The 22,789-nt window shown below is 33.2% G+C and overlaps 1 protein-coding gene across 2 annotated transcripts in view; it reads right to left on the bottom strand.

The window, feature by feature from the left end:
• Positions 1 to 22,789, bottom strand: part of LOC114326713 (bumetanide-sensitive sodium-(potassium)-chloride cotransporter) — a 104,562-nt gene that overhangs the window by 40,677 nt on the left and 41,096 nt on the right. For both annotated transcript variants that reach the window (XM_028275136.2, XM_028275135.2), the window contains exons 2-4: positions 13,156 to 13,324; positions 4,620 to 4,907; positions 574 to 750 (exon numbers count right to left, since the gene is read on the bottom strand). In XM_028275136.2, the coding sequence (XP_028130937.1) occupies positions 574 to 750; positions 4,620 to 4,907; positions 13,156 to 13,324 (634 nt within the window). The remainder of the gene's footprint in view (positions 1 to 573; positions 751 to 4,619; positions 4,908 to 13,155; positions 13,325 to 22,789) is intronic.

The following is a 22,789-nucleotide window of genomic DNA, read 5'->3' as shown; positions in this document are numbered from 1 at the left end:
GGTATACCGTAAGGTTACCACTCGCGTCACGATTTTTGAATGACGTCAAATACGATTTTGGTCCAGTCAATATTCCATATCGAGCAATAAGAAAGTATGGATATGGATGAAGATATGGATACTCACTTCAAAAATTTCTACAAACAGATAAAATATATTAAAACTGGGTGCCAGGGACGAATAATGAGTGTAAAAGACGAGCAAGGAAACTTAATAATGGACGAAGACCAAATATGTGAAAGATGGAAAGATGTTTCCAAGAGTTGCTAAAATGGCGGAGTGACCAATGAATCAAATTATAATGTTCCTGAACCCCAAATAGTAGTAGAAGAAATGCCAAATCCCACAAGGGAAGAAATTAAAGAAAAATAAAAGATATGATAAATCAAAAAAGTCCGGGGAGGGCGGCATTATGGCAGATAAATTAAAATATGGAAAAGAGACGAAACCAACTTCGTGAGTTAATAGTAGAAGTGTGGAACGCCGAAGAAATGCCCCAAAACTGGAACAAGTGCATTATAATGCCTACATACAAAAAGGGAAATTTATAAGTTAATTTAGAAAAATACCTACTATTAAATCCTACGAAACCTTGCGCCCTTTGCAGATCACTTGTAGGTCCAATTATAGTCCCAACTATAAAATCTACCATTGCTCCCACAATTGCAGCTATCAAGAAATTCTGCGCCTTCGATTCCCATTCCATTCCAACGGCACAAATGAGGATCATTACCAAAGTAGCAACGGTACCTGAAATACATCAATTTGGTATGTTAAGATTGGTACTCCACTGAGAATTGGATAAAAAAAAGCACTTGTTTTAAAGGTATTAAAGTTGCATACAGTTTAATCGATTTCGATAAAACCAAAAAAATCGTCCAAATTACTAAAATAAGACACGATTTGGGTTTCAATAAATGTTTCTGAGGATACAATTGTGGCTTCTCTCATGGAGATTGGCAATGACTTCACAAATTCTTCTCTATCCTGTGCTTTTCTTATCACGGCTAAGAGTTTTAGTATTATCCAATACTTGATGTTACGCAGCCAGGTTATTTCTTGTCTGTAACAACCACTATTTCCTTCTGTTTTTCCTTCCATTATTAGTTTTTTTTATTTTTGTAATATTTACAATCTTCTTGCTAGGTCCACTATTTTGAATCTCTTCAAACGTCGTACACCATTATGATCATCAGTGAGGTTGCTGACTAAATCGTTTGGACAATATTTTAGTCTTTTGGAATATTTTTTGACACGGTCCCCATTAATAGATTTTAAGAAGTACTAGAAAAGACCAGCATAAATGTATCTATTATACAGGCACTCAAAGAACTATATAGAAACTCGACATCCAAAATTAAAAGCGGAAATAGAATATCAAAAGGTTTCCTTGCCACTAAAGTTCTAAGGCAAGGATGCTGTATATCGCCAGTATTATTCAATATACATTATATATTCAATATATTGATGAAGCCCTTAGACAATGGAAGAAGAAGTGCAATGGAATGGGACTACCGATAGAAGATGCGATACTCTTCACGCAGCACTATGCAGATGACCAAATTGTAATTGCACAGGACAAGGAAGATCTGGAATATATGGCAAGAAAACTAATAGAGGAATATAGAAAATGGGGCCTGGAGGTGAATACCAAAAAAACACAATATCTATGCGTAGGACGGGAAGAAAAGGAAAACTTGAACCTGGAACAGGAGACAATTACAAGCTGCAATGAATACATATATCTGGGAATAAAACTAACTAGTACAGGACGAAACGAAGAAAATATTAAAGAAAGGATAGTAAAGGGAAAACAGGTGATAGGAGCTCTGAATTCGGTACTGTGGTAAAAAAAATATAAGAACAGAAAATAAAAAACGAATTTACAACCAATATTAAAACCAGTGTTAACTTATGGAGCTGAAGTCTGGCAATTAACCAACAAGCACAAAGATAAATTACTAGCCACTGAGATGGATTTTTGGAGAAGGTCAGTAAGAAGATCTAGACTAGAACACATAAGAAACGACGACATTAGACAACAAATGGAAATAGAAAGAACAATCATAGATGACATCGAAAGACAACAGCTAGTTTGGTACGGACACGTAAGACGAATGGACGAAAGGAGAATCCCCAAAAAAGTGTTAGAATGGATGGACCCCCACAGAAAAACGAAAACGAGGAAGACCAGCAACTACATGGATAAAGGGCATCTCCAAGGCGATGTCTGAAAGAAATCTAAGAGAGGAAGACTGCCACAATAGAAAGGAGTGGCGATTAGAAACGGAAAGGCGTAGAACGCTATAAAACCGATATAATATATAAATATTTTTTGTAATATTTTGCTATTACTGTTTTTATGGATGGCACATTGAAGTATTGCTCTATCACATAGTTTGGTACATATCAAGGGATATTCAACATTGTTCTAAGTACTTCTAAGGACTTCTACCTTGCTCTAACGACTGTTCTGGAATCTCTGCAGTATTTCTAGGTTTTGTTTGGTTGGTTGTCCCTCACAGATGGATACCATAGATCCACACTGATTTTAATATGGCTTTATATATCAGTAGTTAGTTCTCATCTCAAGAGATAGTTGAAATTTACGACCGTTTATCCAGTAATTTTATTAGTTGAAGATGGTTATATCTCTTGTGTCTGAATGATATATATGTCCAAGATAAGATGTTTTATGTTCTTTTAATAATTCCTATATGTTCACGATCTCTATTCTCAAAACTTCTTCATTTTTAACATGGTGTTAACTCAACGCACATTTTTTTAACCTATTTTCCTCCCAAACATTTAACATAATTGATTGTTTTTGAATAAAAACTGTTTGATATAATCTAACTTAAGTCCCCTAATAGATTTTTTTACTTTGTAGACAACAATAATTATTAATACTGAGTGTCTAAGTACTTAAAATTAAGCACCTTGTTAAATAATATATTTTAACTTCATTATTTGTGTCAGTGTTAGTCATAAGTTTTAAAACCTATTAGATTACTTAATTTTTTTCACATTAGGAATAATTTTTATGTAAATAGATAGTCCAGAAAGCCACTGCGCATCCGCTAGGAAAAATATTCTAATTCGGATTTTTTGCACAATCTTACTCAAAAAGGACCCCTTTTAACAAATTTGCATGTTGCCAGCACCAAAAGTTGGTCAAAAATTTTTGAAACGTTTTTTTTTTGTTTTTTTCCTAAAATTATTTTTTTTGCATGGAAAAAGTTCTTTTAGATTTTTTGGATCATTCCAAACAGAAAAGCTCTTTAGTGACTTTTCTCTAAAGTTGATAGTTTTTGACATATAAGCGATAAAAAATTGAAAAATTGCGAAATCGGCCATTTTTAACCCTCAAAAACTATGTGAAAGACTGAAAATTTGAATGTTACCAAGGTAGGTAGATATTCTTTAAACATCGATTGATGAAATCACGAAGAGTTTTTTGCAATACAATATCAAAAACCCCTTTGTTTTTTAATTGCCAATCAAGTGTGCGCGACACTATTTTCCACTGTTGCATGTGTATGCAGTATGGTGCAAATGAAAGGAATAAATTCGTTATTTCGTAAACCGGCGACTTTAAGGAAAATCCCGAAACAGGTCGATTTTTATTTTTAAGTTATGATATTGTGACATATATGGTATACTAGTGACGTCATCCATCTGGGCGTGATGACGTAATCGATGATTTTTTTAAATGAGAATAGTGGTCGTGTGCTAGCTCATTTGAAATATTCTTCAATTCTCTATTCAGTAATATAAATATTTACATAATTATTTATACAGGGTGTCCAAAAATTTAATTTTTTTGTCAATTTGCCAAATGATTTAATTTAATAAAAATTTTTTGGACACCCTGTATAAACAATTATGTACATGTTTATATTACTGAATAGAGAATTGAAGAATCTTTCAAATGAGCCAGCACACGACCCGTATTCTCATTTAAAAAAATCATCGATTATGTCACAATATCATAACTTAAAAATAAAAATCGACCTGTTTCGGGATTTTTGCTTAAAGTCGCCGGTTTACGAAATAACGAATTTATTCCTTTCATTTGCACCATACTGCATACACATGCAATGGTGGAAAATAGTGTCGCGCACGCTTGATTGGCAATTAAAAAACAAAGGGATTGTTGATATTGTATTGCAAAAAACTCTTCGGAATTTCATCAATCGATGTTTAAAGAATATCCACCTACCTTGGCAACATTAAAATTTTCAGTTTTTCACATAGTTTTTGAGGGTTAAAAATGGCTGATTTCGCAAATTTTCAATTTTTAATCGCTTATATGTCAAAAACTATCAACTTTAGAGAAAAGTCACTAAAGGGCTTTTCTGTTTGAAATGATCCAAAAAACCTAAAAAAAATTTTGTTCCATGCAAAAAAAATAATTTTAGGAAAAAAACAAAAAAAAAACGTTTAAAAAATTTTTGACCAACTTTTGGTCCTGGCAACATGCAAATTTGTTAAAAGGGGTCCTTTTTGAGTAAGATTGTGCAAAAAATCCGAATTAGAATATTTTTGCTAGCGGATGCGCAGTGGCTTTCTGGACTAAGACTACTTTTTAATAATTAAAAAAAAACTAAGGTACGCACCTATTATCCTAGTATCATTGACTTTTCCATCAACTATGTATAGGTCGTAATTACTGAGCAGATCGCTGACGGAGTTGCAGAACCCGATGGTATTCATTGACGCTGAAACGGCATTCGCAAAAGCGAACACTACCCCCACCGATGCTCCAAATTCAGGACCCAGCGATCGCGAAATGATATAGTAGATACCGCCTCCTTTTACTTCGCCGTTGGTGCAAATTGCTGAGAGGGACAGCGTCGTGATTATACATACTACAGCTGAAATTGCAATTATCAGCAACGATTGTCCTGAAAATAACAAGAATTATAAGATTAGGTATATTATAACGGTACCAAAGTTATTTGAAATTCCCATTCAGTTTACATTTGTAACACTTTCGTTACACCCTGTATATCATCATCGTTGGGACCGCGTTATTGCGTGGAATTGGATTTGTGAGTTGTTTTCGTTCTCACAGTGATCGAGTCGATAGGTTCTGATTTCCTCGCATGGTGTGTGTTTTTGTTGATCGTACGCTTCTGAGGATTTTTAGCGGTGAATTGGATCATCCGATATTGTTTTGTATACGTTATCTTTTGCCATCAAAAAATTTTAATGGTTTTTCCAGACTGAAGTCTGAAGTTTTGTTGATACCCATTAGACTCGGATTACTGTCATACCGACTTTCAAGCTGTGGGAAGTGTTTATGTTAACTCATAAGTGTTTGGCGATAATAGCTTAGAGAGCACACGTGTTGAATTTGTTAATTTAGCAATTTTCTGTGGGAAACGCGAAGCTTTTACTGATGTCGTTTTATAATTTGGATTCGTCAAGAAGAAGATTTATGAGTTCGGAGGATGTGGCTGGAAGTATGTCAAGCAACTTCTTATTGGCAAAGATTAAATTTATTGAGTGTTTTTGAATCTGTAATTGATTATTGAGTTCTTGATGGGAGTGAAGACTTCTGATTTTGAGAGGGCGTTGATTTTTAGAGACTTTTTAGAGAGTTAAGCAGTTCTGTTAGAGAGTTCCACCTGGCCGTCTTCAAGTTTAGTTCAGGAGAGAGAGCTATCGACAAGTTAAGATCTTGCCGGTTGCCTAGGGGCTGCGATATGCGGCTACCGGCAAAAGTTAGTAGTGAAGTTCCAGTTAAGTTTTTTTGCAATTGTATTGTAGAAATAATTGTGTTTAGTTAGTGTTTACCCCATCATGGCTTAAACAATCTACAGACCACCGCGTTTTCGCCGTTTTAAGCGAATGCGATATCCTTGTGCTACTGTTATTACCACCGTTCTTTACAAGCAAGTAGAAGTTAAGAAGTTTTCTTTTTGTGTTTTCAACACCCTAGTTAAAGCACGGAGTTGATTTCATTTTAGTATTTTTGATCCAGTTTAATGAACTAGATAACAAGATATTTTTAAATATTTTTGTTCGAGTACCTAAGTGCTAATTGATTTAGACAATGCTGAATTTTTCTATATAAATTTTCTTATGAACTACGGTTTCATCAAATATGTACTGTTGCTGTATCAATCATTTATAAAGTGACTTTAAAGTGAAGTGAAATCGCGCCTTGGACTTACAAACGAAAATAAAAAGAACAATGATTGTAACACAAGGTATATTTTTTTTATGTAGAACTTTTCTTTCATTTATTTATTTGGTAATCTCGATCTCAATTTGTAACACCGTGAGATCACAGATTCGTAATTTAAATTTTTTGTTTTAAATAAATAATATTTTATTTGCTAATTACCATCTTATTATTTCTCTTTTCCTTCTCTCTTGAATCGTAAGAATAATAAAGAATTTACTGAGTATAGTATAGAGTAGACAAGGTAAGTTACACCATATTTGCTGTAAATTTAAAGTATTTTATATATTTTTTATTTGACTATGTTTTTTGGTTTATTTTGATTAGAGTATACTATAACATCCCTTAAGAATCCACATCCCTTAGATCTCTGAGACTGGAGCGACCGTGGCCATGTTCTTCATTGTGAAACATCCCCTTATATGACATATCAACATCTTGTCAAAGTTCTATTCCCTTTTCATGTTTCACAAATGACGCCCTTTCGAGGGACTGTTATAATATAAAGTTTATCGTTTAACAATTTTGCATTTAACATGTTAAATGCGTTCAGAGATATTTATGTACCATCGAACTCAACAAGCATTCAGCTTGACCAAACCTGTTTGGAGGTCTGCCCAGTAGACTACAAAGACTGCGAATATTCCAGTCAAATCATGTATGTTCTACTCTCGGATATGAAACCTGGATAGTGACAAAAACCCTTACAGACGAGCTGCAAGTCTTGGTTAATAAATAATGCTCACGAAGAATTGTTCATAATTTCTTGGATAGCATCATTAGAAACGAAAATCTGCTACACCTGACCGAACAAAAGAGAGTAGAAAATAAAATAACAGTCCAGAAAGTGGGATTGTATCAACCATACACTCCAAAAAATAGCTCTAGTATTGCAAAGACTGCCCTAGAGTGGAATTCCCAAGGAAAAAGAAAAAGATGTCGCCCAGCACAAACTTGGAAAAGATCCATCATGGACGAGATAAGAGGTCAAGGAAACTCTTGGAATGAGGTGAATGCGTTAATGCAAAATAGAACTCGATAACGCGTTTTCGCTGAAACTCTATGCTTCACTTATCATGAGTTCAAGATAGAGTAGTCAGAACAGCTCGAGATGCCCTTGAAAACAAATTCTACAGTACAGCTGTCTTCCTTAACGTCTCTCGGGCATTTCACAAGGTCTGGCATGATGGTCTAACTAACACGATTAAGACACATCTCTCTCAGCCCGTAGCCAACATTCTACAGTCACATATAACCGATAGATCCTTCTTAATTAATCATGGTGAAGCTTATTCTTCGGCAGAATTGTCAGCACCACGTCGGAGGAATTCCTCATTGACACCGGGCTTAGACAAGGAGATCCTCTCGCCCCCCTGCTGTTTAACTTCGCACTGGAACATGCAGTAAGGAAAACTCAGCCACAACTGACAAACGGATTTGCCGCCCAAGGATCAAAAATACTATTTAGCCTTTGCGGATGACGTGGACACAATTGCACAATCCACCAGAGATGCAAAAGAAGTTTTCACCCTATTCGAGAACGGAGCCAAGGAAGTTGGTCTTAAGATCAACGAGGACAAGACCAAGTACATGGTGGTTACGAAGAACCCAAGACCAAGGGTTAGACAAAACGTAACAATTAATGAATACAATTTTGAAGTCGTCAAAGAATTTAAGTACCTGGGAGTTATAATAACATTTGAAAATAAATATGAAAAGGACGTGGCAGCCAGGATCATTGCAGGAAACAGGGCATACCTATTACTCATTAAGGACCCTACTTAAATCAAAAATACTCTCAAGACCAGCAAAAATAAGAGTATATATGACAATAATTCGTCCCACAATAACGTATGGAAGCGAAACATGGACTCTGAATCAGCGGGAAACGACAAAATTACTGGTACTTGAAAGAAAGATACTGCGAACTATCTATGGGCCTATCCTAGGCTATGAGCCTAGGAAGGTGAAGGATTTCCTGGCTGAAGAATCTACGCACATGGTTCAACACAATAACCACAAAGTCTTTTTAGAGCAGCAGTGTGCAAAGTACAGATTGCCATGATGGTCGCCAACATCCTAAACAGATAGGCACTACATGAAGAAGAAGAAGAAGAAGAATTCAATGTCCCCAACCGTTCCTGTTTCTTCCAACTACACATACTCCGTTTTTGACCAGCTAACCTTAAAACCTCTCTATTCAATAGCCCTTCTCAAATCCTTCAACATTTTCTTTGCTCTCCTTTGCCACGCCATTCCGATTATTGTATCCTAGTTCTACCCTAATTATATCTTTACCTAATTAGACAACAAAAATTAAAGCAATTTCTCAAATTGACAAAATGCTTCCCCAAAAAAACGCATTTAAACAAATGGCTAAAAAGGAAGTTGAAAACACATTTTTTATCAATTTCACAACTTCGTTGTTTCTTTTTTAATTATATTAACGGTTTAGTAATTAACTAAATTATATTTTAATATATTTGGATGACACTACGCAAGAATTATTATTTAAATGTTCTTTTACATTAAATATTATTCAAAAACAAATTTGTAGGATATTCCGCGATTCAGACATAACGATTATTTTGAAAACAACACAATTTTATTCCTTAATATTCTCTTAAAATGATTATGGACATATTTTATTAAGTGTAGGTACTACTATGAAATGAAATTTTTGTGTGTTTATATTAAACACTTATTTATTATAAAGTAAAAAGCCGGTTTTACACAAAATAAACAAAGATTCGGCCACTATTAATGACTGGCCTAAAAAAACATTATGGTGGTACTATATCTGATCCAGATTATACTGGTTAGTACCGATATCTGCTGGAGATCGGAGCTGACGTTAAAGATAGAAGTGCCTACTATAGATGGATCCAGTGGCGCACTTAAATTATTCTTATCTGGTTACTTGGTAGTACCTAAAGAGGTACTGCAACTGTTTTCTTGTACATGTTTAAGTTAAATATTATTTTATATGGAATTAAACTAAAATTTTTTGTAAGGAATTTTACAGTTTTCAATTAATTGTTGTGACGTTTAGACTTCCGATCGGGAAAATTTCCGATTTCAGAAAAAATTCTGAAAGAAGTAAGTTTTTAAGCAAGGAACTTAATTACTCCGTGGCGTTTCAACCCTTCGTGGGTTTTAGCCGACTCAACAACATACCTCCACTCTTCTAGTCTAGTCGCAACATATGGACCCGTGGACACTTTTAGTTCGCCGCGATTTGATGGTGGTATTATAGGTTTTTTGGGTCGCTGAATCCAATGGAAGAGGTCTGGAAGCCCAAATGTGGTGCGTTTAATTGTTATTAACAAATTATGGTAAAATTAGGTGTTTTCAGGAATTATTAGAAGCCTTGTAAATAAATTGATAGTGTTAAGGTCTTCTCTGGTGTATTTTTGGTCGCTGAATCGAATGCGACTACTCGCGATTACTCAAAATGTGTTCTTATTTTGTTAATAACAAAATAATTGTTTATTCGCCGAAAAGCTCGAAATGCGCTATCTACAGCAAGTTTGTGGTCTTTTTCATAGTATTTGTATACGCTAAATCGATTGCCACTAGCCGTGATAGCTTAAACCACGTTCAGACTTTGTTATTAATAAATTATTGCAAAAATAACGGTTTATAGTACGTTCACTCACGGTTTTTGCTCTAAATTTTAAAAAACCACTTGGATTGACATGAAATTTGGCTACACGTAGCTAACATGTCAAACAAAACAAGTGATATTGTGCCGATGTCTGCTTTTACCCTGGGGGTGACTTTCACCCCTTTTCAGGGGTGAAAAAAAAACCTTTAAAATAAGTCCGGAAGTAGATAAACTGATTAATTCTAAGCAACTTTTGTTCTATACAGTTTTTTCACTAAGTCGATACTTTTCGAGTTATTTGGTTTTTTTGGTGAAACATGAACATATTCCCTCGCAAATAACTCGAAAAGTATTGACTTGGTGAAAAAACTGTATAGAACAAAAGTTGCTTAGAATTAATCAGTTTATCCAATTCCGGACTTATCTTAAAGGTTTCTTTTTTCAACCCCGAAACGGGGTGACACTCACCCACAGGGTAAAAGCACACATCGGCACAATATCACTTGTTTTGTTTGACATGTTAGCTACGTGCATGCCAAATTTCATGTCATTTCAAGTAGTTTTTTTAAATTTAGAGCAAAAGCCGTGAGTAAACGTACTATAAACCATTATTTTTGCAATAATTTATTAATAACAAAGTCGGAACGTGGTTTAAGCTATCACGACTAGTGACAATCGATTTAGTGTATAAAAACACTATGAAAAAGACTACAAACTTACTGTAGATAACGCATTTCGAGCTTTTCGGCGAATAAACAATTATTTTGTTATTAACAAAATAAGAACACATTTTGAGTAATCGCGACTAGTCGCATTCGATTCAGCGACCAAAAATACATCAGAGAAGACCTTAACACTATCAATTTATTTACAGGGCTTCTAATAATTCCTGAAAAACACCTAATTTTACCATAATTTGTTAATAACAATTAAACGCACCACATTTGGGCTTCCAGACCACTTCCATTGGATTCGGCGACCCAAAAAACCTATAATACCACCATCAAATCGCGGCGAACTAAAAGTGTCCACGGGACCCCCTATGTTGCGACTAGACTATTCTCTATCTTAAGCAATCTCCATCCAGTTCTCCACGCCCATAGCTTTCAGATATCCTGCTATATTATCTCGCCAATAGATTCCAGGGCATCCACGTGGTCTTCTTCCAGTTGGGACTTCTTCCTACACGACCCTTACTGTCCTTTCGTCAGAATGTCTTCTGAGGTGTCCTGCCCATTGGAGCCTTCTGCACTTAATTTGTTTTCTTAAACAAGGAACACATGCCTTAAATTATCAGAAAAATGTATGACATGCAAATGAGTGACTTTTGATGATGATTTTGGCCATTTTGGCCATCTTCTTTAATTCTTTAATCATTTCCCATGTGTTCCTTTCTATTTCTTCAATCTGATCTTATCCATTTCCTTCTGGGACTTCGCCTTCTAATTTTCCTTTTAGTCTTTTAATTCTTTGTGGTTTCATTCTGCCACCAGAACATTTTCTTCTCCTTAATGTACTCAATATGTAATAGGTTTCTGCTTTGTCATTGTTCTGATATCTTTAGTTCTTATTCTGCCGGCATTTTGTTTTTTCGCACATGTTTCTCAAATGTTTCATTTCGATTGAGTTGATTTTTTTATTCATATTTATTCTGAATTGTCAAGTTTTCGCTTGCGTTGATTATTTTTGGCACTGTTATCGTATTGTGAATTGTTCTCTTGGCCATTTTTCTTCTTTTGTCCATCTTTGTAGACGTATGATAAAGCCTATAGATTGGCTTTTTTATCTATTGCCAAGATTAAATTATTTTCCCATTCCTTGGGTATCTTTTTTCAAAATTCTTTGTAAATTATCTTTTCAGCCAATCAATTTCTATCAGCAAATCCTTTCCTTTTACTTCTAGAATCTATCATTTCTGGCGAAATTGTGTCTTCCTGTTTTGATTCTATTTATAACTTCGCCTTTGATTATGTTTATAACTTTCTCTTATTAACATTTTGGCTGTTCTTTTTACTATGTTTCTCTTTGTAATATATTACATCTTATCACTTTCTATAAAAATGTTTGATTATATTTCTTCCGAGTAGTCTTCTTTTCGTTTATTAATGTGTTGATTTCTTCCCTCTACCATTCTGTCCTCTCAGAAATTTTGTTTAGTTTTCTTATGCCACATACTTCTTCCGCCTTGTCGGTTATTGTCCTTTTGAATATTTTCCACTTTTCTTCAAGATTTCTTTGGCTTTCTTCATTTTCTAAGTTTTGTATCTCTTCGTTTGTTTCGATTTGGTATTTTTCTTATTTTTATCTCTTCTTTCGTTTGTATATTTCAATTTTTCGGCACTCAGTTTTATCTTCTTTTGATCCTGGTCCATACATTCTGCTACGACTAGCCTATGCTGGGATCCTATTCCTATTTCTGCTTCTTCTCTTGTTTTAACTTTTTGTATTATCTAGTTAATTCTTTCGGATGTACTTATAATCTATTAAACTTTTAGCATTCCTTTCTTCTGCTATAAACTTGTATTTATCTTGTATTCGTTGGTTTCAATAGGTGCTCCCAATCATTATATCATTCTTCCCATTCTTTAGATCTTCTTCTTCTTCTTTTTCTAGTAATGGCTCGGTCTTTTTTTCAATATGCATCCATTGAAACTGTCATAAAACTGTCATAAACCGACATAAACTGTCGTTCCATTCTACTCATATATTTCTTACCCACTGTCAATCCACTGTCAATTCCGCTATAACAAAAAATTACAATGTTTTGGGAAATGGAGCCATTTCAGTTGAGGTTGTCTGTCGAATCAAATGATTCGAATGCAAAACCTCAATGTTTCTTTTGCCCGAATAAAAAGCAGTCTTACCCAGCACCGATGTCATACCTATATACAAAAACGGCATTCTTTCTAAACAGTTTTGAGGAATTCTTCCTAAGCAGAGGAAACGATTCCTGGACTAACAGCTTGTTATATTTTGTACTCAATTTTGTTATTTTAAACAGTTATTAAATAAAACCTTTAAACAAATTGCATAGAGTTTTCATTTGTATCAGTGACATTATTTGTTACACGAGCCGTTCAATTTAATACAGTAATAATATTATCTACTTGTAAAAACTACGGCTAAGTACCAAAAAATTTTAAATAGGCAACAACATTATTGTGTTAGATAAAATCTAACACGGTACCAATGGCTGGAAATTCAGAAGTGGTACCATTAGCGGGTTAAAATCAATAATCGTTTTACATTAATATTCCGACGATGCCCATTATAACGTTTCTTGCTATTTTTTGAATGAAAAAACAAGTCGATGGTACCGGAATTCCAGATCTTTCTGGTTCAAACCGATACTTACCAATACCTGCCTCGGCCACTACCCAAGACAGGCGAAGAAACAGCATGACTCCCCAGATGTTGAGAAGACATGGTATGAGGACCCCTTGTATCCATCCTAACTTTATTCCTGCGTGCGACTCTGAGTGGTCTTCTACCGCTATGTTGGTGTCTGGGGCATGGTTGTTTTCCTGCAAACAAAATGTTTATTATAATAACATAAAATTTTCAGTGTTAATTATTTTATTTTATACAGGGTGTCCCAAAAAGATCGGTCATAAATTATACCACAGATTCTGGGGTCAAAAAGGTTGATTCAACCTCACTTACCTATATACAATAATGCACACAAAAAAAGTTACAGCGCTTTGAAGTTACAAAATGAAAATCGATTTTTTTTCATATATCGAAAACTCTCAGAGATTTTTTATTGAAAATGGACATGTGGCATTTTTATGGCAGCAACATCTTAAAAAAAAAATTAAAGTGAAATTTGTGCACCACATAAAAATTTTGTGGGGTTTTGTTCCCTTAATCACCCCCAAACTTTTGTATACGTTCCAATTAAATTATTATTGTGGCACCGTTAGTTAAACACAATGTTTTTAAAACTTTTTTGCCTCTTAGTACTTTTTCGATAAGCCATTGTTTATCGAGATATTTTGAATATTTGTCGAATCCACCACATATTTGTACATATATGGTTAAGTACGATTATAATAGAGACCTGTTAATAATCTGAAAATTTATTTATAATTTACATTTTTAGGTATACATATTTTGAAAAAGAAGCTACATCTCGATAAAAGGTAACTTATGAAAAAAAGACTAAGAGGCAAAAGTTTTAAAAACACTGTGTTTAGCTAATGGTATCACAATAATAGTTTAATTGGAACGTACACAAATATTTGGGGGGTTTAAAGGAACCAAACCCCCATAAAATTTTTAAGTAAATATATTGAAAAGGAAGCCGTATCTCGATAAAAACTGGCTTATCGAAAAAATACTAGGAGGCAAAAAAGTTTTAAAAACGTTGTGTTTAACTAATGGTACCACAATAATGAATTAATTGGAACGTACACAAAAGTTTGGGGGGGTTGAAGGGAACAAAATCCCCATAAATTTTTTAATTTGGTGGACAAATTTCACTAAAATTTTGTTTTAAGATGTTCCTGCCATAAGAATGATACATGTCCGTTTTCAATAAAAAATGTTTAATAGTTTTCGATATATTGACAAAAATCGATTTTCATTTTGTAACTTCAAAGGGCTGTAACTCTTTTTATGAGCACATTTGTACTAAGGTAAGTTAGGTTCAATCGAACTATTTTTGCCCCAGAATGTGTGGTACCTATAATTTATGACCAATTTTTTCGGGACACCCTGTATAATAATCAAGGTGATAAAAAAATGTAATATTATACACTGACTTTAGGTGATGAAGTTATGGTCTATAGACTATCATTATATGTACCTACACATGTTTTTACGGGGTGTTAAGTTACAAAATTTAACGCAATGTTACGTTTATGTTATGTTCTAAACTACTTCTACATTTTCTTGTTAAAGATTATAAGTAGTATTAGTATGGCCAATAAGATTCAAGAAGCTATTTTTGTTGTCGGATTTATTTGTTTCTTCTTCTCTTTAAGGAAGTTAGATTATATCATCACTATTTTTACTCTATCTACAGCTGCTGTGAAGAGTTCTATGGAACTGCATTTAAACCAGTCCCTTAAATTTTTCAACCAAGACCCTCTCCTTCTTCCTATACTCCTTCCTCCTTTTGTCTTTTCCTGTATTATCAGTCTTAGCAGTTCATACCGCTGTCCCCTCATTACGTGTCCTATATATTATAACTTTCTTATTTTTATTGTGTTTATTACTTTTTCCTTATTTCTCAGAATACTTCCGTTTTCTTTTTCTTCTGTGTCCATGCTATTCCAAGCATCCTTCTGTAACACCACATTTCAAATGACTGTAGCTTATTTATGTGTTCTTGCCTCAAGTCCATATTTCAGTATGGAGAACACGTAGCATCTCAAAGTTTTTACTCTCAGTTCTAATTTAAGGTGTTTGTTGCAGAGAATTGTTTTCATTTTTACAAAAGCATTTCTTGCTATTTCTATCTATTTCATCATTGCTGTTTCAAATCCAGGTTCCTAGGTACTTGGAATGGCATGAAATGGAGTATTTTGGCCTTGAGGATATCTGTGCTTTGTGGCTTATTTGCATATACTTGCGACTTAAAAATCCCTCACGATCTTGGTGGCCATTTTATATCAGTTGCACGTGGGATAAACATAACCTCAAATTGCTGGTGTAGAATCCTCAATTTGGCGTGAGCTTTGAGGTACGTCCTCTTGAAACCATATGCCGGAGGTGTCCATATCTTCCAATATGAGCAAAAAGAAATTGGTATTCATCAACACGACGTTGTTTGTGCCCATTTACCACCTGGGTCAGTTAAATTTTGTAAGGGTGCAGGTCTAAGCATGACACAAAGTTTGCTAAAAAATTTGCAAATTAAGTTCTGCTTGTTTTGCGATAAGATCAGTTGCTACGGAAATGAATTTGTCAACATCTAGGACCGTTTATTATGCCCTTTTTGAGTCTCATCTTCGGTACGCCCTTCCATTCTGGGGTACGTGTTGTGCGACTCAATTTGAGCGTATTTTTAAACTACAAAAGAGAGCTCTTCGTTACTCCCTGAGACTCAATAGCAGAGTTCATTGCCAAGAATTCTTTAAAAAATTTAAAATATTAACTCTTCCTTCTTTGTTTGTTTTTGAATCCGTTTGTTTAATCCGCAAACATGCATCAGAAGGTCCAGAGAGACCCACTCACAACTATACTATACAATTCGAGAAAAATGTACAATCACCTGCCATCTAACATCAAATCTATTGCAGCATTTCCCGCTTTTCGCAAGGCCTTGAAAGCTTATTTGCTGGAGAGAGCTTTTTATACAGTGAATGACTTTTTTATAAACGATTTGAATTCAGTAAATTGACTTGCAGGATTATTACTTTCGAGTACTTTTATACATATTTGCAGCGGCATAGAACTTTTGATTTACTTTCCCTTTCCCTTTTCTTCGTTCGCCTTCTTTTTGCTCTGACGTTGTATACATATTGTTTGCAAAATTTTAAATTTTTTAATGTGTACTTAATAACTATAAAATTATATTAAGTAGTATAACTCACGCCATGTACTTGGTGTCTGTTTCTGTTTTTGTTTTGTTTGTAGTTTTTTATTATTTTTTGTTTTTTATTGTATTTTTTTATTTTGTATAAGCTTTGTCCACAAATTGGTAAAAATTTTTGACAATAAAGCATACCTTACTTACTTACTAAGTTTTGGTCTGTGGAAGCCTCACACAGAGAAGAATGTTAAGCATAACTCTACGAGACAAATTAAGAAAAAACGAAGAACGAAGAGATCAGGAGAAGAACCAAGGTAACTGACGTCATACAATTGGAGTTGCCAGGACACATAGCTAGAATGACAGATGCGCAATTGACAAAGAGGTTATAGGAATGGAGATCAAGGAAAGACAAGAGAATCATTGGTCGACCACTTACACAATGAAAAAGGTAAAACCGGCAAACAGGTGTATGTTCTCAAAGAAATTGAAAGTGTGTAAAAAAACTTTTAATAATCAGCTAAGTACTTTCAGCACATAACGTGCCATCATCAGAGCTTCCTAAAAGGACATTTAAGATAAGAGATTTTTTATAAACAAAAGATTGAAAAAACTTACGTCCTCTTATAAATCCTTCATAGAAGAGTAATTGTTAAAACTCACATGATAAATCATGGATACTGGGCAAAAGCCACAGATATTGGGTATAAAACCCTTAAAATTAAAAGTTATCACATCTAAATTCTTTTTTTTTATTTTAAAATTACAACATGGCTGCGTCAAACCGTTGTGAGTTCACGTGAACAGCTGAGCGCTGTCATTCATTCAAATGATAAAGAAGGAACCACTAATTTATGCGCCCTCTATATTGGTATGTAAATAAAAATTAATTAAATTGAAAATGGCTAAAAGGCCATGTGTTGGTTAAATTAATTCTAAGTGAAGATACTAAATTTTTTTTTATTTTAAAGTTAAATTTTCAAAATTACAAATATTAATATTGAAGTGAAATGTTAATGTGTACGTAAGTTATCAAAAATTCTTTTAAAAAACAAACCGTTATGGTTTGACCAAGTGTAGAAAAGAAGTTAGATGAAAACAAACCAAGGAGAAGTCTCATTTGTCAAGTTCAGAGTTCAAAAGCTGTTATTTTATAAAATTAACAAATTTACCAAAAGATTAAGTCAAATCTCAAATATTCTACTTATATGTAATCAATGAAAGAAAACTCAAGAATACCGAAAAAGTAATGTTCAAAATACCTACAGCAATTGTTGGGTATACTGTATACTAAACCAAAATTATTAAAGAAATTTCTTAAAGATAGGATCAAATTTACAATTTAATTGAATCTGAGTGTTAACACAGTTTTGAGGATTTCTTTTCATTTCTCTACTTATTTCTAGATCTTCTAGTAGATTCATTTTAGTATAGTTATTATTTGGTATGCTATGTAGGATCCTACTATCTCTTTGGGGACTAAAGCTGTGTTTCGATGCATGCAAATGATGACCAAAACTAGATTTATCGATCTTTGAAAGATGTTCTTTAATACGTGTATCCAACGGTCGCATCGTTCTACCCACGTAGGTCACAGGGCAGTCACCACATGACAATTTATATATGCCACTTTTAGAAGTTTTTTTAATTCTGTCTTTAGTATGAGAAAAAATAGACCTGATGTTTTCTTTACATTTAAATGAGAGTTTTAAGTTAGGAATGTTATTTAAGATTTTGGCTATATTGTCTGAAGGATAACCTATGTATGATATAGATCTATACATAACTTCTGAATTGGAATTGTCAGGAGTAGCATTATAAGCTAGAGATCTATTCCTTTTATTCCTTAATTTGTTGAGTATGTTGTCAACCAAAGTAGGGGAGTAACCATTACTATATGCAAGTTGTTTAATAATATCTAATTCAGAAGTAAAATTTGTGTCTGATAATGGTAAGCTAAGTAAACGGTGGATATAGCAATAAAAAGATGCCATCTTCTGTTGAAAAGGATGATTAGAAGATCTAGGGATAGTGTGGTCAGTCTGAGTTGGTTTTCTAAAGACTGAAAAACTTAATTTGTTCTCTATTCTAGTCAATGTTAGGTCTAGAAAATTAATAGAATTGTTAGACTCTGTTTCTAAAGTGAATGTTATGGCTGGATGTAAATTATTGAGTGAAACTAGAATATTTTCTGCATCAGAGGAATTTCCATCTATAATAGCTAACACATCATCCACATATCTGAACCAATACAAGATTTTTTGTAAAGGATTATGAACTGAAGAATGATTGTCAAAGATATTACACTCAAGGTTATTTAAGAACAAATCTGCTAGTACAGGTGATAAGGGATTTCCCATTGCAAGGCCTTGTGCCTGTCTATAAATAATATTGTTAAAAGAAAAGAAATCTTGTGACAAACATAATTTAAGTAAACCCAACATGTGGGAAATAGTACCTCTATTAGTGTTACTTTTAATAAGTAAATTCTCCACTATAGGAATGGTTTCATCTCTTGGTACGTTCGTAAACAAATTACTTACATCGAAAGAAACTAGAAAGAAGTCTCTAGGTAAATTTAAAACTGACAATTTATTTACTAGATCAGTAGAATTTTTAACAGAATAATTAGGTTGCAAAGATATTGAAGATTGTAAAATAGTATTAATGAATTTAGACAATGCAACAACTGGAGTGTTATAAAAACTAACCACTGGTCTCATAGGAACATTAGGTTTATGAATCTTTGGCAAACCATATAGTCTAGGTATTTGAGGATTTGACAAAATGAAGGTTTTTTCTTTCATCTTATGTACTAGAAGGAAATCTTTATGTGTAGATAAGGTAGCTTTTAAGTTGGTAACTAATTTATTTAAAGGACTTCTATCTAAAACGTCAAAGTTGTTATTTCTTAAAAATTCTTCCGTTTTTTGAATGTAATCACTATGATGCATGATAATAAGGCAGTTACCTTTATCAGCTTTAGTAAGGTTATTACTATTCAATTTGGTAGATATTTGTCTAATCAGATGTAGTTGTTTAAAACATTTGATTTTAATGTTATTGACATTATTATTAAATTTGTTAAGATCTTTTAGTAAAGAAAGGAAACAATTACTTTTCAAGTTGGTTTTAGAAATGTAATCTAAAGGTAAACTTTCTATAACTGTGTCTATGTCAACTGAAAATTCTTCAACCATTTTATTGTTAAATGGTACTAAAGTAGAGAATTTTAATCCGTTAGACACGTTTTTGTCTAACGGATTAAAATTCTCTAAAAATCATTAAATAGAAAAGACATATTTAAAACATTTTCAATAACGAATTCCTTTCAAACAATATTGAAATTCGAAATGTATGATGTTTGGGCGCCAGAAGGTGCTCGCATGGATGTTTTGCATTTCGTACATTTGCAAACCAATGAAATAAATATAGGTTGCATTTTATCAATGCACTTCAATCCTGTTGAGTAATTAATAATAGCCGACAGGCATCGAAAATAAATAAATCATAGTTCATCCGGTGCATTTACTCTCTATTAAATTTAACGAAATAATAATTCAAAACTACTAAGATTATTTCATCCGTTTCATCGGAATGATATCGAACATAACAAGTTTTCAAGAGGAACGAAAACAAATTTTAGTTCACACAATTTGGTGTGGTGAAATATGAAATGGGAAATATAGCTTCTTGGTGTTAAAGCATTACAAATATTTAAGCACTTTCAGGTGCTGTTAATGAAAGGAAGAAAAACTAATAATATTAAAGTGGGTCAATTCTGGCCCAACATTGTATTTAAGTATAAAAAAATAAATCAAATTGAAGTTTTTCAATCAGAACCAGGGCACTATAGCCACTACACGTCTGCTTTTTTTGATTGATCTGCAGGTATGTTTGCTTATTCAACGTTGACTATGATATCGGCTTTCTGAGTAAAGATTCTCTTCAGCCTTGGCCTCTTTTTTGCCGATTTTGCCCTGTAATATAAGATGTAGAAGGTTATACAGTCGAACCCGCTTATTAGAGTACCGGTTATAGGAATATCCCGGTTTATAGAATATAAATTCGAGGTCCCGAAACGTTTCCATTTACTCCTTAATAAATTTATTCGTTTATTGGAATACGTATTAATAAAATAATACCGCTTAATAGAATATTTTTCAGGTCAAGCAATAAATTTTTACCTACAATTTCCTAAAAATTTAAATTATGTCTTGTATTATGGTTTCTCGCCAAGGGTATCGAGCCCTATAGTGCTATTTTAGGGTAATAAATATTTATTGTTTTGTTATGAGTACCAATACAATCGGTCGCCGGCAAATTCAGAGGTCATAAACTAATTTCATTTATCTACAAACTATGCATATTGGTACCCACTTGCCTGTTATAAAATTTTTAAGAAACAGTTCGCCCATCCTTGTTGCTTATAATGTTATAAGACGTGTTCTGGATGACCAAACCAATGTAAATTTTTCTAATTTTTATAATTAAGAGCAACAAGTGACTAGTATTTTATGTAACAAAAAACAAGCTACAATTACCGTTTATTTTTCAAGACTAAATAAGTAATGATTTTACAATATATGTATTGCAATACGAAAATATTTACATAATCTATATATTGCATATATTTCATATTAATTACTATATGCATCCACATTATATTGTAACTTGGGTTGCTATTGTATTATTGACATAAAAAGACCTAAAACCATATACATACATATATTACAAATTAACATAGTATGTACTACACATAGTTTCAAAAGTTATGCATCACCCCTCGTATTCACGATGTTTACGCTTTTATAAATCCGTATCTTTATCACATCTTTATTCGTGATTCGTATCACATCATTACTCTTAGAAACACCCACTCTTTCCTCCACGAACCGCTGTGAATGTCCTTCTTCAACTAAATCGATAATTCTTATACGGTCCAACTCAGAAATTAAAGTAGGTACGATTCGTTTTTAATCACGTTTTCAAAAATTTCACCAGAATAAATTTTTCAAATGTTTACATCTCGGCAAAACCAGGTCAATTAAATGGGTAATCAAATAAAATAAAAATCAAAAATGGTATATTTTTTATAAAAAAGGCCCATTAAATATGTGATAAAGATACGGATTTATAAAAGCGTTAACATCGTGAATACGAGGGGTGATGCATAACTTTTGAAACTATGTGTATTATTATGTATATTCGGTACATTTATTACGGCTAGCCACCAATGATCGGTTATTAGAATATCCCGGTTATAAGATAAGAATATTTTTGCTTGGCACGAAGACTATTCCAATAAGCGGGTTCGCCTGTACCTCAGTTATGTCTTATCGCATGCCAGAAATATGTCAGATTTCGAATTTTTATTGTTCTAATTATTTCTGTTCTTTATTCAGTCTAACTTTACTTTATTTTTTTATTCGGTCCACCCAGAACCGAATACATCTTGTAACTATGACCTACAAAATGAATGACACTTCTATGATTTTCAGGTGGTTTCGGAAACCAAACAGTGCTTAGGCTAATAATCGTGGTTCTATAATTAAACATGTTTGTGCAGAACTCTGAAAAAAATTTGACTGGTGGTGCAATGATTGTTGCATTGTATGGCGTTTATTTATTTCAATTTTCACAGAGAACTTTTGTAGACAAACAGGTAACTCCGCAGACATTTGGTACCCATCCACTAAACATGAACAAACTGTACTCAATTAGTTGGGCCGTTTTTTATAGCAGGAACTTAAACAAGGCATAATCATAAAGTGCTACTTAGAAATGAAATTGTACCTGTCCTGATAAACAAGTTCATGAGCCAATTTTAATGAGATAAGGTTTCAGAAAGACGGAGCTCAAGCTCATTTTGGTGTAAATGATCAGCGTTATTTAGATCAGACATTTCCTGAACGAGGAGTTGGTAGATTAGGTAGTATTGAATAGTCTCCTCGTTTACCCGATTTGAATCTTGAAGATATTTTTTATTGGGGATACTTGAAAAGTAGAATTGATAAAACTAAAGTGACTAATGATATTAGAAAAATGATAAATCTGGCAATATTACAAATATCAAATTTCAAATGTTTATATTGCGAAATAGGTGTATCCCTGTTTTTGTATAAATCGCACCATCCATTTAATAGATAATTATTAGTTAAAAAGTTAAAATATTAAAACAGAAAAGTAAACTTTGTATTGCAAAATTGTGCTAAACTATTCTTTTAACAATCTGTTTGACTACTTATAAGTGATTATTCAAATTAATTACATACAGTTATCGATATTAACACAACAGTGATAATGTGCAAATTGAGTACTTATTATGTACAGACTAATTTGTAAGATACATCCATTGTTAAATCCATAAATAAATTATTTGAATATATAAGAAACATCATTGCTCAATTCACATTAGAACATCAAATAAGTGAAAACCTATAATGTTATTTTCATTAAAGATTTTGCTATCGTGAGTGAAAAAGCGAACATTTTTGTTTATCGTTCTTGT

Source organism: Diabrotica virgifera, chromosome 5 (genome assembly GCF_917563875.1).
Source record: "Diabrotica virgifera virgifera chromosome 5, PGI_DIABVI_V3a".
NCBI lineage: Eukaryota > Metazoa > Arthropoda > Insecta > Coleoptera > Chrysomelidae > Diabrotica > Diabrotica virgifera.
The sequence above is the reverse complement of the archived record's forward strand: the minus strand, read 5'-3'. Positions and strand labels throughout refer to the sequence as shown.